Below are 24,911 nucleotides of genomic sequence, written 5' to 3'. Positions count from 1 at the left end.
TTTAATGCCATCTACAGGCGCCTGTCTCACAGTGCGTGTGCGCAGGTGCACCGCTGCAAAGGAGCAATATAAATGGCGCCTAGGGAAAAGTCTAATTAATTTGTCAAAACATTCAAGTCAAGTTTTGTTCCGTTGAGTTTAAGACCTGGCGACATGTCATATTTTACGCAAGGGCGATTAACTTCATAAGTGTACGGACAAAAACAAAATAAAGCCAAAGAAAGGTTTTGAGAAATGCTGCAGTGAGGAATGTTTCAGCCACAAGCCGGTTATTTACACACCATGCTCCTTGAAAACAGGATGGCAGCTAAAAAGTGAGCTCAAATGATATGCATCAAATTCTGGTCTCAGGAATCTATTGAAGGCGACTCAGTTATTGACAGAAAAGCCAAGCAAAAAATAAATAATGCAACCTTGGATTTAGCATTACATTTTAAAGGTTTCTGAACCAAGCGCAAGACAACAGAGCATCTAATCTTCAGAGACAGATTTGACATTGAGAGTCACACTTTCATAACCTTTCACAGCTTTTTTTTTTTTTTTTTTCCTGCTTTAGCTTTCAAACAGAAAATAGTGACACGTGTTTCCTTTGGTCAGTAGTTCTGACATATCATTTTGGCTGATATGTAGATTATGTGGGTTGTAATTCCTGCATACATAATATGATATATTTTTGTTTTGTTAATATGTCTTGAATTAACATGTCAGAAATAAAGAGTGAGATGTGCCACATTTGCTACTTGTCATTATTGTTCTAAACCAAACGTGCATGCACCAGTTTGACTTTCTACAGAGATGCTCAACCTTGGATCATTTGCAGCAGATAGTTCCCTCGCCTTAACCTTATGATGGTTCAGTTCGGACAGAAAATCTTGCCCACATGTAAAATACCACAAAACGTTTTCAGTCTGTATCGCTGTCTTCAGTTAATTTTGTGACAGAAGAATGCTAACTGCTCTTTCTCTAAATCAGGACCATGGAGAGTGCCAGTTCAGCAAAATGAAGGGGGAAAAATAAAGACATGAAACAAATTTTTACATTTGAGAATCGGAAACAAAATCGTGCAAAAAAAAAAAAAAAAAAAAATGCATCGACTTTTTTGTTGTTCCATCTTAAAAATATTTTTGATAAATCTAATCAAATCTGAAATGTCTTTAAACTGTAAGCAACATACCAGGTTCGGTAACAACCGTCTACACAGAATCTTGGGCGAAGCTAACGGGATTAATGGACAGGCAAAGTAAGGAAATTATTCCTAGCTTGAAAACCTTTGAGGGACATTTTAGCACAGAGGCTGACCTGCAAAGCTAGTCTGATTTGGATAAGGTCACTGTAAGAATTTCTCAAGGAACTCAGAGGACTCACGAGAGCAAGACAAAGTGATTTCTGAACTAACAGTTTATTAAGGCTTGAATTCTTCTATAAAGAAAAACCAAGATAGATCCTTTTGAACAGGTTGTGTCCACTACAGCTGTGGCCTTTTAGATAAATCAGAGGTTTAGCATTTCATATAATGGATCCTTCTGCAGTGCTGAAATCTGTGGCCGACCCGACAACCCCCTTACATCAAACATCTTACAATTATCCTTAATGTACATGTAAGCCTTGTACTTTAATCCCAACCAGCTACCACCTCCAGAGGCAATAAAAGTCCTCGGTGACGTCCTTAACGTCTCACCTCTGCCCTCCGCTGCATGTCAGAGCGGTGGCGGTGAGGGCGCGCGCATGTCCCCTATATTGCTTCAATCAACCTAGCCATCGGTTAGTGCAAGTACAAAGATAATGAAGATCAGAGGCTACGAGAGGTGATCACACTGGCCGGGTAAGAACACAATGGCAGCATCACAAATTTACTTCCTCTCTGAAACTTACAGTTCATACTCGGGCAACTTCTGTAAAGTGCATTACTTGAGCCATTTCACTTTTATAATAGGGTAAAGACAAGAAAAACAAAAAGAACAAACAAACAAAAAAGGGTTGAAGAATATACATCGTCTATAAGCTAAATACGCAAACATCTCCTTTTGGCCACAGTTATCCACACAGGTGACAATATTATCCGTTTCATCTTGAATAATTAAGAAAAAAAAAAAAGAACATTTTCAATAGAATCTGAAAAGTAGGTTTTCGTTCATTTGAGGCTACATCAGGATTGGAAAATACACAAAAGATGGAAAGTGAAAGCAGCAGCACATCTGTTTTCGGGGGGCTTCTCTCTGCATCACAGCAGCCAAAGAGATACTTCGATAAATCACATGATCAAAGGGAAGAAAATCTGTGATTTCTTTTTGAAAATTACTGTGTTCTTATTTAAAATGTGCTAAAGGAGGGGGGGAGAAAACAGCACTGTCACCTTTAGACGCAAGCCACACGGAGGACCTTCTTTTCAGACATCTTCAGCAGACCCACTGTATTTCAGCTCGCCATGCATCGGCACATACATCTCAATATTTTTTTAGTTCCCCAAAGGTTTTTTTTTTCCTTTTTTTTTTTTTTAAACATAATTCAGAATTTGCTGTATCAGAATCAGTAGATCCCAGCTAAAACAAACTATATTTGAAACAACCAAAAAACACACAGAAACCACATTTCATTCTTCTTTTTTTTTCTTAGTTGATAGTAAATCAGTTACATTAATTTTTAGGTTATACATTTTTAGGCTTTCTCCGTGAATATATAGACTCCTACGTTAAAGCTTAGCATTACGACCAACATGAAAGAATTAGCAAAAACCAAATTCAAGGAAACAGAGAAAAAAAAATACGAAGGATTAAGACAGAATGACGGTGAATGGACAAATATTTGAACCCTCTCCCCTGTTTTGTGAAACAAAAAAAACTACAAGAGCATAAAATTCATTAAACATAGCAGTTACATCATTATGTAATTCTAACAAAGCAATTCAAGATGGTGAATTTGACAAATTGCTCAGGTTGACCAGGTTGTGAAGACGAGCGGAATCTGTAGTAGAAACACACAAAGACGACGCTCTCAGGACAAACATCAAAAGAAATTTTACAAAAAAAAAAAAGGGAAAAAAAGAAAGAAAAAAAGAGGGCTGTGAAAGTGTCATTAGTACAATTTTTGATTTAAATGGTGAGAGTTCTGGTTGTGAAGGACATATTTGTTGTTTCTTTCCAAAAGCCCTTCCTCTTCTGAAATGTCTTAAGTCCTGTGTGACTTCACACTTTCCCTGATTTCTCCAGCAGTGTCACTGTTTGAGCAGTTCTTTTGACAAGTCACTGATAATTAAAAACAAAAATAAGGCTCCAGAAAAAAAGTTTCTGAAATGAAAATTGTCAGTAGTAAGCCAAAAAATAGAGATTTTGTTGATCTGAATGAAAAATAGTTAAACCACTTAAGTTTTGTCATCCCAGTTCCAAGTCCCAACATTGCCTTAAGGATCCTTCAACCCTGTTGGCACAGATAAAACCTATAAAGCATGGCAATGCTGCCCCCAAATGGAGACAGAGGGGCATGACACGTCTGTTCCTGATTGTACTGAAATATAAAGTGGCAGTCAAACCCTGATTCAATTGGAGAGAGGAGGGGCGGGAGCAAGAGAGAGAAAAAAACAAACAAACAAAAAAAAAAACATCCAGTAAGAGAAAAGAACAAGATGGAACAAGAATAAAAACATGTTTTAAAAAATTAGAGTGTGGTGGCTGCTAGGTAACATTTAATCAGCTTATTATTGTCGCACAAGAATCGGTGGTTGGTGGGTCAAAAAACAAAACAAAAAGTAAAACAAAGAAACGTTCACCAGGATTAAATAGAAAACAGAAATGAGGGGCTTGGTTGCATTTTCATATTCTTCTGTCTTTAAATCGAGTCCTATTGTAAATGATCAAGCCGAGGATAAATGTCTTCTATTGTTTATTCCTGTTTTGGCGCTCCTGTTTGAGAGGGAAAAAAATACGTTAGACAAACTGGTAAATGTACTACTCTAGAGTTCAGGACATCATAAAACCCTAAATAAGAGACCCTTAAGAGAGCTTTATTTTCCTTAGATTTTTTTTTTTCACACAACAGGCATAAACTTCAATGTATTTTAGTCAGGATTTTTATGTGATGGACCAAAATGCATCTATCTTAGTGATGTCAAAGTGGTGTGTGTGGTGTGCTTTTATTTTAAGCTCGACAAAAATCAATACCTTGTAAAACTAACTTTGGCTGTAGTCAGCCTCAAACTCTTTTGGGGTCTCTGTGCCAGCTTGGCACATCAACGTAAGAGACTTTCATTTTAGTAGGTTAAAAAGGTTAATTTTGTTCTCATCTAATAGACCACTTTATTCCATGTTTGGCGTCACCCTATTTTGGCTCCAGCTGCTTCGACTTCCAATGACCATCATCATTCATAGAGACTAGATTGGTGTAGTGCAGAAGTAATAGCTATGTTCAAAGCCACTGTGTCTAGCTTCTTTTTTTTTTTAAGTTTCCAGTTTTAGCACACCTGAACTGAAGAAATGGCCTCTGTTGGTCTTGATGAACTACTGAGGAGGCAGTTGGGCCACTTCATTCACGTTTGTCGGAGCAGGGAAACATCCAACACAAAACGATGAGAATGTTGGATTCCCATGAATTAAGCATATTCTTCCACTTCCTAATTAGTTTGGACTATCACATAAAATCTCAGTAAAATACACAGATGATTGTGGTTGGAAAAGGACAAAATGTTAAAGTACTCAAGGCTCAAGAACATTATGTTAAGACAATATTTTTAAAAAGGCAACATGTATCTATTCAAAACACAAAAAAGTTTTTAAAGAGGAGTTTCTTTCTCCCTTTAAAATATATATTAAATAAAAATTATTGGGGTTTTAAAAGACGCTGTTTAGAAATTCTAGCAGATGTTTACCTGATCCAATCGAGAGCGGTTCTGTATCTGAGCAGGTTCAAAAGTCTGTCAAACAAACAGCAAAAAAAATAGACAAAAACAGAAAAATATTAGCCTCTTAGAAACCAGCATCTTTATAAATGGCATGTTTGCACATCATCTTCAAGCAGCTGGTTAATTTAAACAGTGAGAAGGCTTTACCCACCTTGCGCACTTCCTCTTCCTCCTCCTGCCTCTTCTCATAATGAGAAAAATCATCAAAGATGGAGGTGGTGTGTTTGTAAGTGGCGATGATCTTCAGCACCTGCTTGGCCTTCTCCAGAGGAACTTCTTGGGTATCGCGGGAGTTGGTCACTGGCTTGTTGTCGTTGTTCTCCAAGCGGATATGGCGCAGCTGGCTGTTAGGCACGTCCTTAACGAACAACCAGTCCACGTCGAACTTGCCTTTCCACTTGTCTTGCGCCCAAACACCAGCACTGGTCCCGTAGTCCACTGGCGAGCGCATTTCTGCCACGCCACAGAAATGACCGCTGCCATTGACGCTGAACAGCAGGTACACTGGACCCTTTCCATTCATTGCACGGAAGGCTGAGTCCAGCCGCTTGTTGCCATGCTCCGTGCTGCACCAGATGGAATACTTGATGGAGCGATGAATATCATCCTCAGAGTAGCTCTTAATGATGAAAACGCGGCCATTCTTCAGGTTCCAGTCAAAGTCCTTGGGGTTGTAGCTATGGGAGGCACGCAGCTTTTCCAGCACTGGGTGGGATTCTACACCAGGTCCCTGACTAGCAGATGTTAAGGGGCCATTGTTCCCACCACCAACAACTCCCATCATGCCACTCCCATCTTGGCCAAGGCCACCTTGCCCATAGCCTTGGTTACGATTGCGTGGCGCGATCCAGCGGGTCTGGGGTTGAGGTGGCTGGGTGTGGTTTTGGTAGGGTTGAGGTGGTGGCTGATGGTGCTGGTGGTGTGGCGGCTGAGGCTGTAAGGCCATAGGCTGCATCTGGGGTTGCACTAATGACTGGGGAGGTGGGGGCTGCATGGGTCCTTGCTGCATGGGGCCTTGAGGTGGCATGCCATGAGGCAGCCCAAGAGGCTGCTGCTGCTGCAGTGGGGCTGTGGCTACTTTAGTGACTGGGCCCTTCTCCCAGGTCCCGATATTCATGTTGTGTTTTATGGGTGGTGGGGGCAGAGCCCCCCCTGGATTGGGCATCCCTGGCTTCACCTTCAATTTTAACTGCTGCTGTTTGGCAGGCTTGCTGGCAATGGCAGCCCAGGAGGTGGGCTTAGGGGGAGGCATTCCTATCGGTGTGGCTCCATTCCCTGTGGCTGCCACTGCAGGCCCACCAATCACAGACCCCACTGCCTTGACTCCTGACCCCTGACCAGTGACATCTCCTCCAATCTTCAGCCCAACCATCCCCTGTTCTAGACTGTTCATACCAGGAGCTTTGTTCAGGGTGTCACTGTGAAACCCTGTCTGACCGTCAGGCACCAGAGTGCCCCCCAGGGAGCTGGGAGGATAGCTATAGCTGCCACCATAAGCTGAACTTTGAGTCTGCTGGCCCTGGGAGCCACTTGTGCCCCACGCAGAGAAGGCAGGGTTTTCAGGAAAAAAGTTAAACCTGTGGGGGTAGATACTGCTTCCCAGTCCTCCGGGCTGGCCAAACACGGTGTCTGGCATAAAGTGGTGGTCTCCATTACTCAGAGGTCCATAGGGTGTGAGGTAAGGAATTGGAGGGTCCCCACCGGTGGACCAGGGAGCCTCACTCAGTGGGTAAGGAAATCCAATGGAGGGAGCGTAGTAGCTAGACATGTAGGGATCGGTGATAGACTGGTAGCTGTTGTTCTGAAATAAGATGGAATGAACAAAGAAGTGACACAGAAGCTCAATTTAAAACTGGCAAAATATGGTACAGGGTTTCCCCCAGTGTATTATAAGCCTGGTGAGCCAACAGGCTGTAATTGCGCCTCCCAACCCCCAAACCCCCACCAGGAACGAGCGCTGTTTGTTTATTTTAAATAGAATTTTTCTTTTTTTTCTTTTTACATACGAATAATTGTGACAGTGGACAGATTAAACTCGGTTTGAAGATGGTGCAATGAACTGGGCATGAGGAGGTGAGAAACCAAGTTCACTATCTCTGCATCTGCCCTTTGGCCTCACACATTATTATTTCAAATTATGATGTCTGCTCGTGCATCTCTGAATGTTTATAACTTTTAACCAAATGTTCCCCTACCACTCAGCTTAGCAGTTTCCGGGGGAAACCTTGTGGTGTCTATTGGTTTTGACATGTAAGCAAAATGACTGTTTTGAATAAATCTTAAAGCAGAAGAATTATCAGCTCACAGTTATTATGCTGTGAGATTTCATAATGAAAATAACCAGAAAAAAACCCCAACAACACTGAAAGTATGATTTACCTGAGTAGATTGACCAGGAAGGTATGGCTCAAAGTCATTGTCATGGACAGTCTCCTTCTGATGCAGTGAACCATTTTGCACTGCAAACATAACAAAAATACAAAAAAGAAGCAAATTTGAATTTACAATGATGGCAGATGGAGTGATGTTTTAAATGAGGTATGGCAGAGAAGGTTATTTAGCACCCCATGAAGACACAGGGTGCTTCTAACAAAGCATGCAGCACATGAATGATTTTTTATTGTTTCTTTGCAACTGAAATAACCACATCACATTACTACGAGGTGAAACTATTTTTGATATGCTATCAGCAACATTTTTTGTCTTTGCCAAAAGACAAAAAAAATATTAATTTTAAAGGTATCACAAACTTGTGATGCTATAAAATTACAGAACCTCCAAAACAACTCTGCATAAGCAAAAACAGATACAAATATTACACATAAATATCAAGATTCATCTGACAATTATTTAAGTCTCAGATGTTTTACCCTATTATGACTTAATATACACAATGTCAAATTAACTAACCCTCTACTACATTAACAACATATAAACAATGTTAAAATTCCAATACTTATTATCATAATGAAGAGCAACAAATTATTGGTTATAATTTAGCCCATAAAGAGATAATGCCACACATAATCAGATTAAAAGGTTTGCTTCAGTAGGACACATTCAAATTGAATAATCCTAATAATAAAATGATAAAATATGACATCCTACAAAGCATGTGAGCAAAAACTGACTACCGTTTTAACTATAATCTAATCTAACAGCTCGTTTCTGAGAAGAAAAACACATAAAACTAAATTAAAATGTATATATCTATTTACTGTGTGGTTGTATATTGTGATACTTTATTTATCTACAACAGCCCTCTTACCACTCTCTGTCCACTTAACAAACTCATAAATTAATGTAGTATAATTAATTAAAATAGTTTAACAAAATAGTTCCCGTTAACAAAAAATACTACAATAAAGGCCATAAATATTCAATTTCTTTGATAAAACAAAAAAACTTGCATTAGGATATATCATAAAATACTAACATATGGTAAACATTTTACGTGTGCGTCTAATAAAGTATGTTCTGTGGCTCCTGTTTGTGCTCCTGGCTTCACGCCCCCTCAAAAACAATTTGTTATTGCAGGTTAAAGCTTGGAGATTTTTCAGTGAAAACAGAAATGCCCAGAATGCAATTCGTTTTCATGCCCTCCCATTTCTGATAATGAAAGCCATGGTATATGCAGGATCTGCCTTGAGATTTGTATCATTTTTAAAAATCAATTAAACACATTTGATTTGATAGACGGGCAGATGCATAATTAACTCGGGCCAGGTACAGATTCCCTCAGATAATTTAGTTTCATTTTAGCTCAACCCATTATATTTTTTCTGGAAAGGAATGTATTTTTGGTTTTAGGGGAAACGCTCTCTACTACTGTTTTTATAACTAAACTATATTTCACACTAGCAAATTTGATCTTTGAGCAGAACAAAATGTGTGAAAGTCAATGAATCGTGTGATTAACTACTAAAACCACATTTTAAAAATGTATGTTAAAAGTCTGAATAAAGCTACTTTGAAACAAAAAGGAAAAAAAAAAAAAAGCATTTTTTTAATATTATTTTTAAGTGACAAATTATCACTTGTTAGAATAGAAATTGAGAGGCATAAATCACCCTAAAATTTCAGCTTTTCAGATACATGATCTTGGTATGATTGAAAAGCTTATTTTTGCTTTTAGATTAATTTCAGTGGACAACTCCAAGTGCTGTCAACATACTGATTTAGATAATTTTTTTTATTTGTACTTTCATACAGAAAATATGTCCATTACCACTTTGACAAATTTTAAATACATTATTGTAATTCTAAAAAAAAAAGTAATTAAAATAAAAAAAATACTTGTATTATTTGGCAAACTAAATAGGGCTGCCACATTAATATAATCGTGTCACCACTTACCTTTAGACGCTTGTCCTTTTGATCTCTGTGTTTGGGTTGATCCAGAAAAACAAAACAAGAAACGATGTTATTTTTAGTAATTAAGACTTTATATCAAGAACATGTACTATTGATATGATCAATATTCATGACACCAGTCTTCCACTGTCATTAGAGAGACTATGCAGGATATGATGTATAAAACGTAATCTGTAGTGGACAAACACGATGCTTAGGGTGGGTTACTGTCAGCAGTAATGAATATTATAGAATTTTCTGAACATCTCAAGTCAACTAGCCGGCTAATGCTAGCCAGACTTCAGTAACAACTTCTACATCACAGCAACCTTAAAATGGCTTTCTAAACGCCAGTGGTTCTTAAAGCAACATGAATACATATTTTCCAGAGGGTATTTCTCTCGGTAAAGACACAGAAACACATTCCACTAAAAGTTACTGTTTAAAGAGCAAGTTATCTTATGCCATTATGTAAATTTGTTTACGTTAACTAGCTTTAGGTTTTACCAAATCAAGTGGTGGGATTTTTGCAGCTGTGTAGCTTGCAAAACACACGATTTCTGTAAAAGATACATCTGACAACGTGATGCATGCAGAGCTGCAGATGTCATCTCTCTTAAACGTCAATAAAACCCTCGGTAATTTTCACGGAATGCAGCCAACTCGCAAGCTACATGGCAACGCTAATGGCTAGCTAGCACTTCCGAGGACTAGCCATAGCCTAATAAATCGATAACGTTAGCAGGTAGTTAGCTCGCAAGCTCTCAACTGGCGAGATAAGTCGTCATTCATACCTGAGGGTCAATGCTTGTGGTAGACATAATTCATTAAGCAAGTCCCTGATTTTCTCACGGAGCCTGAGCCTGTGACTGAATTTCAACCCCCGTGATTTGCAAGCAAGTTCACAGCTCAGTTGGAGTTAGCTTCGGGGCTAACAGCGCCGCTTAGCTTATGGCTAGTAGTTGTAGCGCAGGCTCAGCTGAGTATTCTCCCAACTTCCACAGTTCAAGACAGACGCCACGGATTCTGTATCCCAAAGGTTTCCAGTCCGAGTTCGGCTTTTCCGAGGTTAAGCGCGTCTCGTCGTGTGGCACCTTGTGGATCTTAGATATTTATGTCTCTGTTCGCCTCTCACTTAGTCTCTTTTTTTAATTCCACAGAGAGAGCACTCCTCGGTTACGTTAAAGCCCCGCACACTTCCCCAATGGCTGCTCCATCCGGGCTCTGAGCTGTCGCTGTAATGCACGTCCTCCCCCGCGGGGTGGCAAAACTTTCAGCATCTTCTCCAATAACCACAGAAGCCTGAGATAATACAAATCCAAGCGCATATCAATGAACTGGAATAATTTCGGACTGGTAATCTCCATTACATTCAGCGCCATATATTCATTTTGATCATTACAGCCAATGACAAACCCCAAATCCCGAGATTTACATTTTTTTTCAACAGATTATGCTTCATGTTAATGTTGTTTTATCAAAACATGCTCCCCCCTCCCCCCACTGTTGCTCTTAGGAGAGGTGGGGAGAGTACCCAGAAATTGTACTCAAATAAGAGTAGCACCATTTCAATATATTTTGCTCATGTAAAGGTAAAACGAATAGACATCCAAAAATTTACAATTAAAGAGTAAAAAAAGTATTTTGGCAAAAAGTCTACTCAAGCACTGAGTAAATGATCAACTTATCAGTCATTTAATATTTACAAATTGAACCATTAAATGGACCAAAATATAACTTTAAGAGGAAATGTGGGCATTTTAAGGAAATGACAACAATTCAAATAAGTAACAAACAATAACAAAATCAGGCTATATATATATATATATATATATATATATATATATATATATATATATATATATATATATATATATATATATATATATATATATATATATATATATATATATATATATATATATAAATGTAAAGATAATACAATTTATGGTAGTTTTAGAAGTGTTGCACACGAGTAGTGTTAAAAATATTTTTTGTGAAGTCTATTTCTACTCGTCACTTTAATTGTGTATTTTATTGCACACAGCTGAGCTGTTGCTCAACCGTGTTGCGTGCAGTATTTAGTGTTTTTTTTTTTTTGTTTGTTTTTTCTGCAGTATCTGAGTGCAAGCAAGGCCAGGAGATGTCAGCCGACTGTGGTTTCCTGCAGGCCCTCTTATATCAGAAAGATCAGCTCATGTGAGACTTGTGTGGAAAATGACACATGGTAAAATATGGCCACAGTGATCATTAATCATCTCATGTGCAATTATCAGATCTGGATGCAATTTTTGAGTAAATAAATCTTATACATATGCACGATATGCATAATTGCAAATCACAGGGAGTCTTTGGTTGAAGGCAGAATAATTCTGAAGTCCAATTAAATGTCAAATGATAGTAATCGGAGGAGAGCAGTTTTCTAAGTCTAAAACTATGTCATCAAGACCCATGAGGTCCTTATTTTATTTGTCTCATAAACACAAACGCAGTTGAGCCAAAACCACACACATACATGAAAAACAATTTTTCATGTTCATTAGATTTTTATTCACCACTTTTGAAAAACATATTTTCTTTTCCTTTCTCTTTACAATTATGAACTAATTTATATTAGTTTACTGTGTTCTTTTCTTCTCCCCATGAGGTGGAGCCATAGGACAGGCATGGCGTGTCATTCAATCAAGGATCAATGAGCGTACATTCTGGCAGTTGGAGGATTTTCTAGAAAACTTTCTCATGTAGGCTGCTGCACAGGACCCCGCTGCTCATCATATTATTTCAGGTGTTGTTCGGCACTCACCTTCAGTGTGTGTTCCACTATGGACCGCGAAAGGGCTGACTGGCACAGGACAAAACGAGAGAGAAAAGCCCACATGCTGCAGAATGTCGGATGACAGGGGTACTATGTTGCACATCCTTGAGGAGCCTCGGATGCGGGAGGAAGTGGAGAGACTTCGGACCTTCCAGAACTGGCCTGCAGATGCACCCGTGGCTTCAGGAGACCTGGCTAAGATGGGCTTCTTCTTCCTGGGTTCTGGGGACAAAGTCCAGTGTTTCTGCTGTGGAGGGGTTTTAAGGTTCTGGGAGCAGGGTGACAGCCCAGCCGTTGAACATAAGCGTCATTTCCCTACTTGCAGCTTCATACAGGGTCGAACTGTGGGGAATATTCCACTGGCGGTGGGCTCCTCAGACTCTGTGGATGGCCAGCTGTTGAGTCAGCTTCAGAGGATGACTATGGATGATCAGGGAACAGTTGGACAAGCAGTATACCCCGAGATGGAGACAGAGGACTCTCGACTTACCACTTTCCACAACTGGCCCACTGAAGCCTTGGTGCAGCCAGATGTTCTGGCCCAAGCAGGGTTTTTCTACACAGGTACTTACTATCAATTCCCTATCAGAAGTACTAAACTAGAACATTTTCAAGGAGCTCCTTTCCTTAGGAGTTTTCGGGCAAAAAATAAGCATCCACTAGAAGGTTTCAGTAGATGTTGACTGCTGCAGTGACCTCCTCTATGTGAGAGTTCATGCTACAATAGTTCCAGCTGAGTCAGGATGTTGTGAACAGAACAAACTGGACAAAACAGGAGCTGCTAGGCAACATAGAGTGAGAACTCAAATTGATAAAATATTAAAAAACATTTAAAACAAACCTGTCATTCCTATTACTGTCTTCTAGATTGGGAGAGGCAGGGTCAGAAATTTTGAATACATTTTTACTTATATAATAAATGCAGCCGTTGGTTCTTGAGATACATTTCTTTGACAATCTGAACCAGAAAGCAGTTCTATTCGGATTGTATTAGAAATACAGATAACAGAAGAGTTTTTTTTTTTTTTTATCTATAAGAGCTTGAAAGTTTAGTCAGAGCTAGAAAATCTAGCGAGTCTTTGTTCAATCAAACTTGGTCTAAAGAATTTTTTTTTTATCTCAGGTCATGGTGACAATGTCAAATGCTTCTTCTGTGATGGAGGACTGAGGAACTGGGAGCCAGGGGACGACCCCTGGCAGGAACATGCCAAGTGGTTTCCAAGGTATCAAGAGGGCTGTATCAGTGAGATGAGAAAATATTGTGTATTTTTATTATACACAATGACACCTATAAGATTTAACCACTGCTCATAAATCAATAATTCTGCCAACATCATGTGACATTGTGTGAACGGTGTGTTCAGTGTTATGTCTACTGTAAGATTTGCTCCACTTGTCATATTGCATTTCAGCCGAAAACATTTTGATCTCATGCACCCACACCACATTTTCTGTGTCTCCTACATGCCTTGTGGCAGAAATGAGACTTCAGATAGGTTTCTTTCATCTTCGTGGCCCATAAAGCCTGGATTTGAGGAGGGAACAACTAACAAGTTATTCTGTCATCAGAATCTCCCATCCGAACAGCAGATCTCTGAAATCTCTTCGAGGATAAGGCAGGGCTTTTGGCTGAATTAGTGATTAATCCTCTTCTTTCCCAGCCTTACAATTTAGATGGAAGGTCATGTTTTGGTACATTGATTTAACTTAGGAAAATCAGAATGAGAGGGAATGAATACAAAAGCATATCACGTTTTTCAAGTTTTTATATATATTTTTTAAATGTGCTATTTCCCTTTGACTTTAAAATTAAGCCTCCCGCTGGGATTTTTTAAGGGACCATACCTGTTGCCTATCTTAAAAGCAACCTTCTTACGTTCCTCAGATGTGAGTTTTTAATCCAGTCACGAGGGCAGGAGTACATCAGCAACATCCAGGATGCTCATTTCCACCTGGGTGATACTATGGTAAGAGTCATATCCCTTTAATTAATAATGCCTGAAACTACATGGATAAATGAAAGCATTAGACTTGTGTATAAATCCCTGTTTGTTATTTATTGACTTAAATAACTAATTTAATTCATTGTAATTGAAAAACAAAAATTTGGCTTCCAGGGAAGATCACAGATGTCCACAGGCAGAGATGATGGTGGCAGAAATGGTAAGTATTACCAAGATTGAAAATGGTACAAAAATCATGTATTAATGGAGAGAAAAGAAAAAAAAAAACACATGGTGGCCCTACTGTCTGATCCCAGATTCAAAGTTTCAACATGTCTTTTTTATTTAAATTTCTTGATTATTTAAAGCAACAACTTCACAGGTTGTTGCTTTTCTGGCTGACAAAAAGTATTGCACAATCTCTGTTTTAAGCCTCAAATTAACCTTAAAGTAAAATTGATTTGTCATAAACTAGGTTAATTTTCTTTTATGTTGCTTTCAGAAACATGATAAAAATAAAAAATAAAAAATAAACACCCAAAAAGGACTGTTGCAACTGTTAAATGCCTTACAGGGTGTTTAACTGAGTGCAGTCACACAGTCATTGCATGAAATGAAGAAAGTGCCATAACAATCAGATTTTCTGCAGGCATACAGAACAGTACTCCAGCAAAAAATATTTAATATGTTGCTACCGAAAAAGTAAGGTGAACGCTTTCTGTTTTTCTCTTCCTCGATCTATCCCGATTTTGTGTGATATCGTATCATCTAATGTGTCAGGTCGTGTGCAAAGCCAGTATGGTATTCGGTCTCTAGTTTGAAGTCACTTTCCTCTCTTTTCCTACTGTCTTACTCTTTAGATATGGTCGGAGGTCTGGGAGCTTCATCAGCCATGCTCTCTCCTGTTGTGCAGACTGTGCTGCAGATGGGGTTTGAAGCCGGCGTGGTGGAGAGTCTGGTTCAGACCAAGTATCTGCTGACAGGCCAGTACTACACCTCAGTGTCTGAGCTGGTTACTGATGTTCTGCAAGCAGAAGAGGAGGACAGGCAGGCAGGGCCAAACAGCAGAGGTAACAGAGATGGAAACATCCTGAAATATTTACCAGACTACTGTGCTTTTGGAGATTTGGCCTTGTTTTATATGAGTAATTGATTTTTCTTTTTTAGCTTATTCTTACTCTGTTGTTGAACAGAGACATGTTACTATTTATAGAAAATACTGTTGTACTTGGATGGATTTTTCAGAGTTCTGCAAATTCACTGATGATTTTGTTGAAATCCCATCTTTTTGAGCAAAACAATATATATTCTAAAAATATGTTCCCCCTTCAAGTTGCTACTTCTGACATTTATTTTTGTTGACCCGTGCAATCAGAACTAGTACAAATTAAAAAAATGTAGATATATTCTGCCAACTGAAAGTCGAGAAGACTGAAAGTCGAGAAGTGCAATTAATCTCCAATAAAGTTAAAGATGCAATTTTAATCAAAACATTTTAGCAATAGAAAACTGGAATACCTTTTCTGACATCTGCTTATGGGGTTGCTTCAGGGAAACTTAGCAGGCTCTAGACGTCTACAGCATAAAGTTTTTCAACTAATATGGAGTGTTATATAAACAGTAGTAATTATGAGTTTCAATAACAGAAATGCATATTTTGAATGTCATTAAAACCACCTCAAGAGAAAGTAAAAATATATTAAGACAAGATCAGACCTTCTTCATAGCCGATCATTCTTCTGAGAAGCAAAAATCCAGCCAAAATCCAAAATGAGAAAACACATTAATACTCGCAGTGTGATAGGATGTATAAACTGAAGGACCTGACATAGCTTTCCCCAACCAAGGCATCTTTGTCTTCTTCTAAACCTCTAGCAAGAAGCTTATGCAAGGCAGCCCATTGATATTGAATTAGAAACCTTTTGGGAAAGAAAATAAAGAGCATCAGCTCAGACTTTTGCAACAAACTAAACATCACAATCTCACAACTTTTGGTTTAAAAATCATGTCTGCTGTGCATAAACATTATTACAAATATATAATATTTGATTTTGCATCAAATTTAAATAAAGTGGACTTTTGGAAAGGAGAATTTCAACTTCAGAATTATTTTAAAATGAGTAAAATAATGTAGAAATACAACGTTGACCATCTGCAAAATTAAACACTCAATTTTAATGAAAGCTGTTTATGTTGTGTCTTAAATTTGTTCAATTTAGAGCAAGAAAGAAGCCTGGGATCCAGTGCAGGAAACACGAGGACCGAGACACCAATTCCAAAGAGAGGTCTGCATGATTGTAAAATCATATTATAATGAATTGGCTTTTTATTTTTTGCTTTTTCACTGTTCTACCTATCTTGATGTTTTAGTCACAGATTTTTCTCCAAACAATTGAACTTTTTCATTTGTGTTTTTCACCAGTAAAGGATCAAAGTCCCGAGGAGCTGCTCAGGCAGCTGCAGGAGGAGAGAACCTGTAAAGTCTGCATGGACAAGTTGGTATCCATCGTCTTCATCCCTTGTGGTCACCTGGTGGTTTGTGGCGATTGTGCCGCCAGCCTGCGTCACTGCCCCATCTGCAGAGCTGTCATCAGAGGCAGTGTTCGTGCTTTTATGTCTTAAGGCTGTAGTTAAAAACTGCCACTTCACTGGTATTCCAGTTTCCCCTTGAATTTGCGCTGCCTGTAATCTTCAGTGAATTAAAAAAACTAAGGAGTGCTGGTTTTATAATGTTATTCAATAAAAATTTTCGGTTTCACTTGTGCACTGTCATCATTACATTCCTAAAATAACTCCCAAGACTTTTAAAAGAGCATGATTTTTTTTTATTATTATTATTAACAAACACCATATTTACATGAACACAAAGCACAGATCTGGATAAACAGGGTTACACAATCAGGTCACATGAGGTTGAAGCAACACAAGACAGAAAACAGGAGAACATAATTTACCACCTATTAACACAAAGAAAAAAGAAATATTTACAAAGAAATGGACACATTTTCAGTTTGGACCAGCACAAGCAGAATCATAACTACAACCAGGACTTTGGGAAAAGTCTGTATTGCACCCAGAGGAAGACTAGTTTTGACATCTTAGAAGTATTTTTTTTTCTACTAAGACTGATAAGGTTATAATATTAGACCCTTTATATTTCTAATCCACTGAGCGAACGATGAGTGCAGTTTAAATTGCAGGAATGGGATCCAAATTATTGCAAAGTCAACCAACAAAAGTGTTTAGATGTTTTTTAGGATCCTAACAATTACATTCTGTTTGTCTGGCAGTGAAGAACTCTTAATATCACAGATAAATCTAATGCTTGACATAAGATGTTGCTGGCAGTACAGGAAAATTGTAAAAAATGAACACCGGTCAAGATTTTTTTGTTTCTACAGTGCTTTGCAAAAGCATTCAGTCCTTGAACTTTTTCAAGTCAAAACCACAAATGGAGGTTGCAAACCTTATGCAAAAGAACAACACAAAGTTAGTCACAACGACAAGGACAAGCCTTTCATGCAGCTACATCAACAGAAAAAAAAGCACTTATGAGAGAAACAGTCAAGAGGGCCTTAGTAACTGTGGCTCAGCTGGGAGAATCTGTCAACACAGATAATTATTCTAACTAGTCATCCACACCACAAATCTGGCCTTTATGGAAGAGTGCTGAAGTTTGCTACATATAATGAAGACAGCAAACGCATGGAAGAGAGTGCTTTGGCCTAAATGCCACAGTAAATGTGGTGGAAAACTTTCTCTGCCCCAATCCCCCTGAATATAACAACTCTACTATGAAGCATGATGGTAGTAGGAACATTATGCTGTGGAGATGCTGTATTTCAGCAGGGTCAAGGAAGCTGATCAGAGATGGATGGAGCTAAATACAGTGACTTCATGGAAGAAAACTACTAGAGGCTGTAAAAGACTTTAGACTTCACCATCCAGGAACAATGAAATGTTTTTAATTCAAATATATCCGTATTTGACAGTGGCCAAGAGAAAATCCAGGCCTAACTCCAATCAAGGAGCTGTGATAACTCTTAAGACTTGATACTGCTGGGCTGTAGATGTGCAAACCCCAAAACTTAGAGCTGTGTTTGTTGCAACAGGTGGTTGTACTTATTCAGTGAGACTGGACCTAGATGTTAACTATACTTTATGGATTTTTATATTTAAGCATTTCCAAACTGATGCACCAATTTGTGTTGGTCTATCACATTAAACAGCAATAAAATCCATTACAAGGTTCCGATAACATGAAAAGGTTTAAGGGGTAATAATACTTTGCAAAGCACTGTAATTCTTTGTTAAAGCACGCTAAAACTAAACAAATGAGAAAGTTTAAATTCAGTTGATATCCAACCTGAGTCATGTGGAATGGAATGTATGTTGACTGAGAAAACACACTTTCAAACTCTTCTGCCTTATACAATTGACTATTTTCTGTTCTCCAAACAGAAACATGCCATTTCTGGAGGAGATATGAAAGCTTCTCACTATGCACATGATCCATTTGAACACTAGAGGGCAGTAGTGATTCACATAACATTAAGGCAAAAGAAGCTCTGACAATACAAGAGTGGGGGGTAAACTGATGGATATGTTCTAAAAAGTGCTGAAGTGAGTAATGTTAATCATGTGTGCTCAGTTTTGTTAGTAAAAAGTTAAAATGAAGCTGATTCAGAATAAAAGCCAAACGGGTGGAGACACGAGTCTCAGTAACTGGTTAACCAGCTTCAATCAGTTGTCATTACATACAATCCAAACTTTAACTCCTACAACTGATCACAGCTCAGACTTTCACCGTGTACAGACAGAATATAAGTGTTGAACTGACAGGGAATGAAGCCCCCTGATCTATTCAGGTAGAGATTAAATTCATTCACACATAACATCCATATCCAACCAGCTCAAGCTCTGCTGTTTGTGATATGAAAAGGTTTAACAATCTTGGTTGTTTGTGCCAAGTTAAAAATATGCCTTGCAACTTTTGCAGGACTGTTTGTAATGATCGGCCTCCCCAGACCTGCCTGCTGCTAGGAGAGGAGAGTTGAAGTCAGAACAAAACCTTTCAGGTCTTTGGCAAACACAACACCTGGCACTTCAGAAATACTGACTCGGAAAAACTGTTGTAATAAAATGCTTCAGATATAAAAGTGACACTTGCATGCCGTTTATTGTGTTTGAGCACCTCTTTGCAAGGCGAACACTCTTTTCCAGTCCTTTGAAACTTTGAATTTCCTTATTTACATTTTCTATTTTTGGCAGATGTGCCTGTTGTACTGGTGCTTTTGTTGTCTCCCCAAGCCTTCATTTCTCCGCTCCCTTCCTGCTTTGCTTCTGTATTTATGCATACAGATCCTAAAGTAAACAGGCAGCAGCACAATGGTTCATTCTGCAAACTCTGCCATAATTCAGCCCAACGGTCAAGATCTCAGCCAAACCAGCAGTAATATGCTAAATCACCATCCTCTGTGACACACAGCTACAGACTGGGAACGCTAGTTGCTCCATCAACCTATGTGTTTTCATCTGCTGAAATATGTTCTATACAGTAGAGTTAGCTCAAAGTGAAAGCTGACAGAAAGAAAATAAATGATATTTTTATATAAACACAAATACCACCAATGGTAATTCCCAAATCCTGTAACAATGGACTGTTATTGTGAAACTGACTTTTCAGGGCCACACACAAGTAAATTACATGTTAAGAACTGAAACCCAGAAGGAGACGTCTGGTGCTATGAGAAGCTGTGGGATGTGTGTGTGAGTGTGTGTGTGAGAAATCAGCCATTTTGGCTCCATGGGAATTTGCTGTATCACCTCCCTTGGTGGATGCCTTTCCTATTTACGTAGACCTAGAAGAGCAGGAAACATGGAAAGAAGGAAAAGAGGATTAGCACTTCTGGGGGGATCCTACTTACACACATGCATGCACAACCCCCCCCCCCCCACACACACACACACACACACACACGCACACACACGAACACACACACATGCACACGTATGTATGTGTGTGCAAAACCAGCCCTGGATGAATTCATTCAGAACATAACTCCCTGTAGATTGGAGAGAGGAAAACGTCCTCCCTCCCATTAGAGACGGAGTTGATTAAACTGTCAGGAAGCTCATTAAATATTCATCTCATGTTGGCTGAGAATTATTACATGAATTCTGTGGCTTATTGTCATGAACTTCTTTGCAACATTTAATTGATTAATCCAGTTTTTGGACAGAAATGTGTATGTGGTTAATGTGCTTCTCTTAGCTGCTAGTGACATGGACACACACACACACTTAGTCAAGTCCAAACTGCGCCATGGTAGGGCGTTGCATAGAGTACTACAAAACATAGTATTATTGGCGTGAACAGTTAAGTTGTAGACATCGCAGATGTAGAGGCAATGCCTTTTGGGTGACATACTTACAGGTGCATGGGCTTTAACAGGAGATGAGATGATTTTTCATTGACATGGTAGAGTGGGAATGGATCAAATCCACCAATAAAATCAACTGAAAATAAAAGATCAAACACATGATTTATGGAGCAAACAAAAAAGACAGAACAACATGAAATGACAGAAAACAAAATAAAAGCACATCAAGGTAACAAAACGTCACGGATGACAAAAGTAAAAAATAAAATAAATAAGTCGCTATATAAATATGGAATAAAATGTAAAAGAAAATGGATCCATTGGAGATATTTTAAGAGAAAAGCTTCCTAGTTATTTTATCTTTGACCAAGTTAGAAATAAAAAAAAAACAAACATCTTGCTGAAACTTTTTTTAATCTGTGCATCTGCCTGCGGCCAAGGGGAAAGCTTAGGAACAGGTGAAAGCTTGCCAACTGTTAAAATAGCCTCATCCTTTTTATCACATAGAAACAGAAGCAGCCTTCAGCCACCAAATAAATAGCTGTTTTTTGCTTATCCTCCCTTTAAAGAGTTCAGATTGTAGATCAACTGGCGATTGCCATGTAATGCAAGGAACAAAAGAACATGCTTGTTGCAAAGTGCGGTGAACCTTTCACCAATAAGAAGAAACAGTCTTGAGATGGTAGGAAAAAAAAAGAAAACCCTCAAGACCGGTTACAATGGCAGAGGAAAGAAAGCGGAGGCAGGGGTGCGTCACGCCTGTCGGTCTGACTGACAGGAGCTGAGAAGATTAAGTTAAGGGAGTGCGTGTAAAAGAGGACAGCATGTCCAGGAACTGTGAGTCGTGTGTAAACTGCAGGGGGAGAAACTGAAGCAGAATTTGACTCAGTTCAGAAAGGCACCAAACAAACAGTGCTCTAATAAAAGAGGAGAAATGGAAAGATCTGTTACACTCCACAAATGAACAGCTGCTAAGGAAAAGCGCACATGGGAAAACATACTGGGAATTGGCCCTATCCTGCTAAGTGGAGACCGATGTGGTCTGCTGGACGCTGATAGGTGGTCAGGGTGGGAACTAGGGGCCCGGTTGGGGTTATGCTGGCCTATGCTTTTCCTGTGACCCTGCCCTGCTTCCCAGGGATTTACCATTTCATCTGCAAACCAGATACACACACACCTGCCACAAGCGCACGTCTCCCCTGGTATTTCTACACAAATAGCTTTCTCATTATAAGTGGGTGGGGACCTACCCCCCACTATGATGAACTATGCTGTGCAATATAGTTAACTGATAATTATATTGCCATTTTTAGACACAATAACACCTCTTGGGACTTCCTGGTCAGGTTAACATATTCATCAGTCAGACAAAGAGTGTAGTTCAGACAGAATTATTGGATGCATTGAATATGAACATGAGATCCTTAGGATCTGGTGCTACTCATATTTTTCCCAACAACCTAAGTCTAATTTATGTCTGTCAGTCCATTTTACTATTTGTTTCACCACAAAGTCTGTATGATACAGATCCTATTATTTGTAAGCTTTCTCTTTCCACCAGGATTCTTTGTGAACATTGCATGCAGCCCAAATTTTTATGACGGTGCATATCCACTCAAAAGATGGCTTAAACTCACAGCTGGTAAAGAAAGTGCTAGGCTCAGATCACAAGCAGAAGAAGAAAGCGATATTTATGATTTTAAGAAATATGAAACACATGTTCTTCCTTCTTTTCACTTGTGTTTTCCTTTGGTTCTGAGCAAACCTTGGAGAAAACAAAGCATTATGAGGCTCAATCAGAAAATTCAGCACTCACCTGAATACAGGTGAGTGCTGAATTGTCCGTGACATCAAAGCTGCTCAACAGAATTAGCTATGTTAGCTATGTTGTGATGGTTTCTCACCTCTGTGGTGAGAAGCAAAGTGAAAAAGACAGTCTTGGATGCTTCTGTCTTCCGTTTCTCAGACAGCTGCCAGCCTGTTGCTGTGCTGAACAGAATGTACCTGAAACACTAGTAACTGAGCTTCACACTGCCAAAATCAAACAGCTATTGCTATGAAGAAGCAAGACAACTTTTTCTGAACATTTTGTTCAAACACAATTAACAGGAACATCATCGTCCCTCCTGCATAGAACAGTATGTTGTCAAAGTCCACTGTTTTGAAAAAAAAAATAGCCATTGTTCATTATTTATTCTGCTCCATTGAATCATCATTAAGAAGGACAACCAACCTGAAAAATACATAAAGGCACCATCAGCTGAGAATAACAACAGCTGTTATATGGATACTCTAATCACCATATAGTTTGCCTTCTAGTTCTGTCTTGAACTCTGTCTTCTGGACACAGAAGACAGTGTCTCTGTCCTATCTCACATTCGCACTTGGATATGAAAAGTATGGACATGAAACATGTATTCATTTTACGCAATGTTCAGAATGAAGAAATCTGTGTAAAGGGATCTTAATCCTTATTGAAGCACTTTTGTTATTATAAGTTCTAGGAGCGTTAACCTTGTTGCCAAAAATGTCAACATGACTTTTCAGCATTAGTATTTACAGATGATTGTCAGATGAGTATTTCTTTTCTGTTTTTTTTTTCTTAATAGGGCAAGAAAATTTTTTTCAGGCATATCCAAGAATTGATAGGTATGCAGGTCAGAAATGCAGGTCAGGATGTAACGTAAGACGGAAATGTTTCAGTTCAAATGAAAACTTCTGAAATCTCCTGACAAGTGTGTAAAATGTTTGGTGATTCGTCCTGAATTCAAAGAGAAAATGAGATAAAAAAGCAAGAGAATAAAAGTGGGGCTGGTGGGAAAAAGGCAAAGTGTGGAGAAGATCAAGAAAAACGTGTAGGGACAGCAGAGACTAAAACAGACAGTCAGATAAAGACCAGACGGATAAGGTCAGTACTTCAAAGCCTGTCTGTTACACTGGATCTCCATCTGTCACTGTCCACACACCACTACACAACCATTACTGCTATAAATTTACTGTAACGACCAGCTTAGCAGTTTTGTTATATTTGCATGAGACTTGATGTGATGAGTTTGTTTGTTTGAAGTTAATTATCAAAGAAAGCATAAAAAGTTACTTCCATGAATGATGGCTTGAATGTTTTATATTTTTGGTGAACTTGTGTTTTACCTGAGGTTGAACAAAGTATTTAATTTTTTTTTTGGGGGAGGGGGGGGGGTGTATGATTGGGTCTGCTTCAACATTTATCAGATGCTCTCCTTGCACGACTGCTTGATGGACCAGACTCCACTCAGCATTACAGAGACTACTGATCCATACTACATTTCCAACTAAATTTGCATAAATTCATCCCCAAACTTGAAATGAATCTCCATGATGCGTTATTGCTGCCTACCGACACTCAGACATTTTATAACTCTTCAGCAATAAAACTGTCTTCTGTGAGAGTTATTTGTATTTCTGTTCCACACCAGCTGCTGCTTCTTTTTTTATTTATAATATCTTTTACTTGCAGAAGCACCTCTGTTTCTTTGTGCATCTGCAGAAATGGCTAGCCAGCAAATCTGGAAGCAGCCATTCTCTGTACTCGCTACCTTGGCAGAAGCCGGCATTTATTTTAAGTGGTCGGCAAACAACTGGTCTTCTCTTAGTTTTTAAATATAACTGCCAGCTCTTCAGCAGCTTCAACTATTTCAGTATGGCTGCCTTCTAGTGTATAGTTTCCCCTCTAATGAGGATTTACTGCTTTTCACAAGCTCATTTGTGCATCACTGTTTTCATTTGCAAAATGTTTCATACTGCTGCATTTAAAGCTGTTTGTTGACCAATAACACACGTGCATTTAGATGCCACATCTTGACACCAGTTTGATGACATTTGGAAAATAAAGTAAATGGTTTGTTTTCCAAAGAGCTCAATGTGGTGTCCTTGTGCTCCGTTCGGAGGTGGACAATTCCTGTCAACTGAGAGGCTTTAGGAAAAAGTCAAGCTATTTTAGGTAGAAATCTCACTTGAAGACACATGCAGTTGTCTGCTGTGGTGCAGCCTGGTCAGGTGGTTAGCCCATCTGTTTCAAACTTCGATATCTGTTTCAGAGCCTTATCTGTAAACTCATGAAATGGACGCTTGGAGCTCAGAAAATCAGCAGTTTTGTAAAACTGCTGATCAACAACTATCCCAAGTTTAAAGTAATTTAAAACTCATCCCCATTCTGACACTCAGTGTGAATTAAGTTGTCTTTCCAATGCCATGAATGAATTGAATTGCTGTCATTAGATTTATTGACTACCCATTTTTTGTGAAGGAGGATTTGAACAATGCACTTAATAAAGTGGATGTTGTGCAAGTATTTGTGTCTAAGTTTAATTAAAATTCTGGCAGAAATAATCCATCATAGTTCTTTCAACCTTGTGAGTTTCTTAAAGTTGGAAAGTGTGTTTCTGTGTAAAGAACATGTATTTAAATTGTATCTTTTCATCTGGGAGAAATAGAGGTTCCTCAAAAAACACATCTTAATGCTTTCTAGCTTACTTGTGAATCAACTT

The 24,911-nt window shown here is 38.8% G+C and overlaps 3 protein-coding genes across 6 annotated transcripts in view; 1 reads left to right on the top strand and 2 right to left on the bottom strand.

Moving 5' to 3' along the window:
• Nucleotides 1-1,380: 1,380 nt before the first annotated feature.
• LOC129370327 (YTH domain-containing family protein 1-like) lies at nucleotides 1,381-10,465 on the bottom strand. Its single transcript, XM_055046249.1, has 6 exons — nucleotides 10,039-10,465; nucleotides 9,248-9,272; nucleotides 7,271-7,350; nucleotides 5,043-6,692; nucleotides 4,859-4,903; nucleotides 1,381-3,896 (listed from the first exon to the last, which is right to left on the bottom strand). The coding sequence occupies exons 1-6, from the start codon at nucleotides 10,063-10,065 to the stop codon at nucleotides 3,870-3,872; spliced, it is 1,854 nt and encodes a 617-aa protein (XP_054902224.1). The 5' UTR covers nucleotides 10,066-10,465; the 3' UTR covers nucleotides 1,381-3,869.
• Nucleotides 10,466-12,011: 1,546 nt separating this feature from the next.
• Nucleotides 12,012-16,758, top strand: birc7 (baculoviral IAP repeat containing 7). The gene is made up of 7 exons (XM_055046348.1): nucleotides 12,012-12,623; nucleotides 13,183-13,282; nucleotides 13,945-14,026; nucleotides 14,177-14,222; nucleotides 14,863-15,072; nucleotides 16,222-16,287; nucleotides 16,425-16,758. The coding sequence occupies exons 1-7, from the start codon at nucleotides 12,131-12,133 to the stop codon at nucleotides 16,622-16,624; spliced, it is 1,197 nt and encodes a 398-aa protein (XP_054902323.1). The 5' UTR covers nucleotides 12,012-12,130; the 3' UTR covers nucleotides 16,625-16,758.
• Nucleotides 16,759-16,810: 52 nt separating this feature from the next.
• Nucleotides 16,811-24,911, bottom strand: part of nkain4 (sodium/potassium transporting ATPase interacting 4) — a 48,408-nt gene continuing 40,307 nt past the window's right edge. For 2 of the 4 annotated variants that reach the window (XM_055046349.1, XM_055046353.1), the window contains 2 exons: nucleotides 20,437-20,521; nucleotides 16,811-19,863 (listed from right to left, as the gene is read on the bottom strand). In XM_055046349.1, coding sequence (XP_054902324.1) covers nucleotides 19,854-19,863; nucleotides 20,437-20,521 — 95 coding nt within the window. In that variant the 3' untranslated portion in view covers nucleotides 16,811-19,853. Of the gene's footprint in view, nucleotides 19,864-20,432; nucleotides 20,522-24,911 lie in introns of those variants that run through there. The other 2 variants (XM_055046352.1, XM_055046351.1) reach the window with 2 other exon arrangements.

This window comes from Poeciliopsis prolifica, unplaced genomic scaffold, assembly GCF_027474105.1.
Source record: "Poeciliopsis prolifica strain line A6 unplaced genomic scaffold, Auburn_PproV2 SCAFFOLD023, whole genome shotgun sequence".
NCBI classification, from domain to species: Eukaryota; Metazoa; Chordata; class Actinopteri; order Cyprinodontiformes; family Poeciliidae; genus Poeciliopsis; species Poeciliopsis prolifica.
The sequence above is the reverse complement of the archived record's forward strand: the minus strand, read 5'-3'. Positions and strand labels throughout refer to the sequence as shown.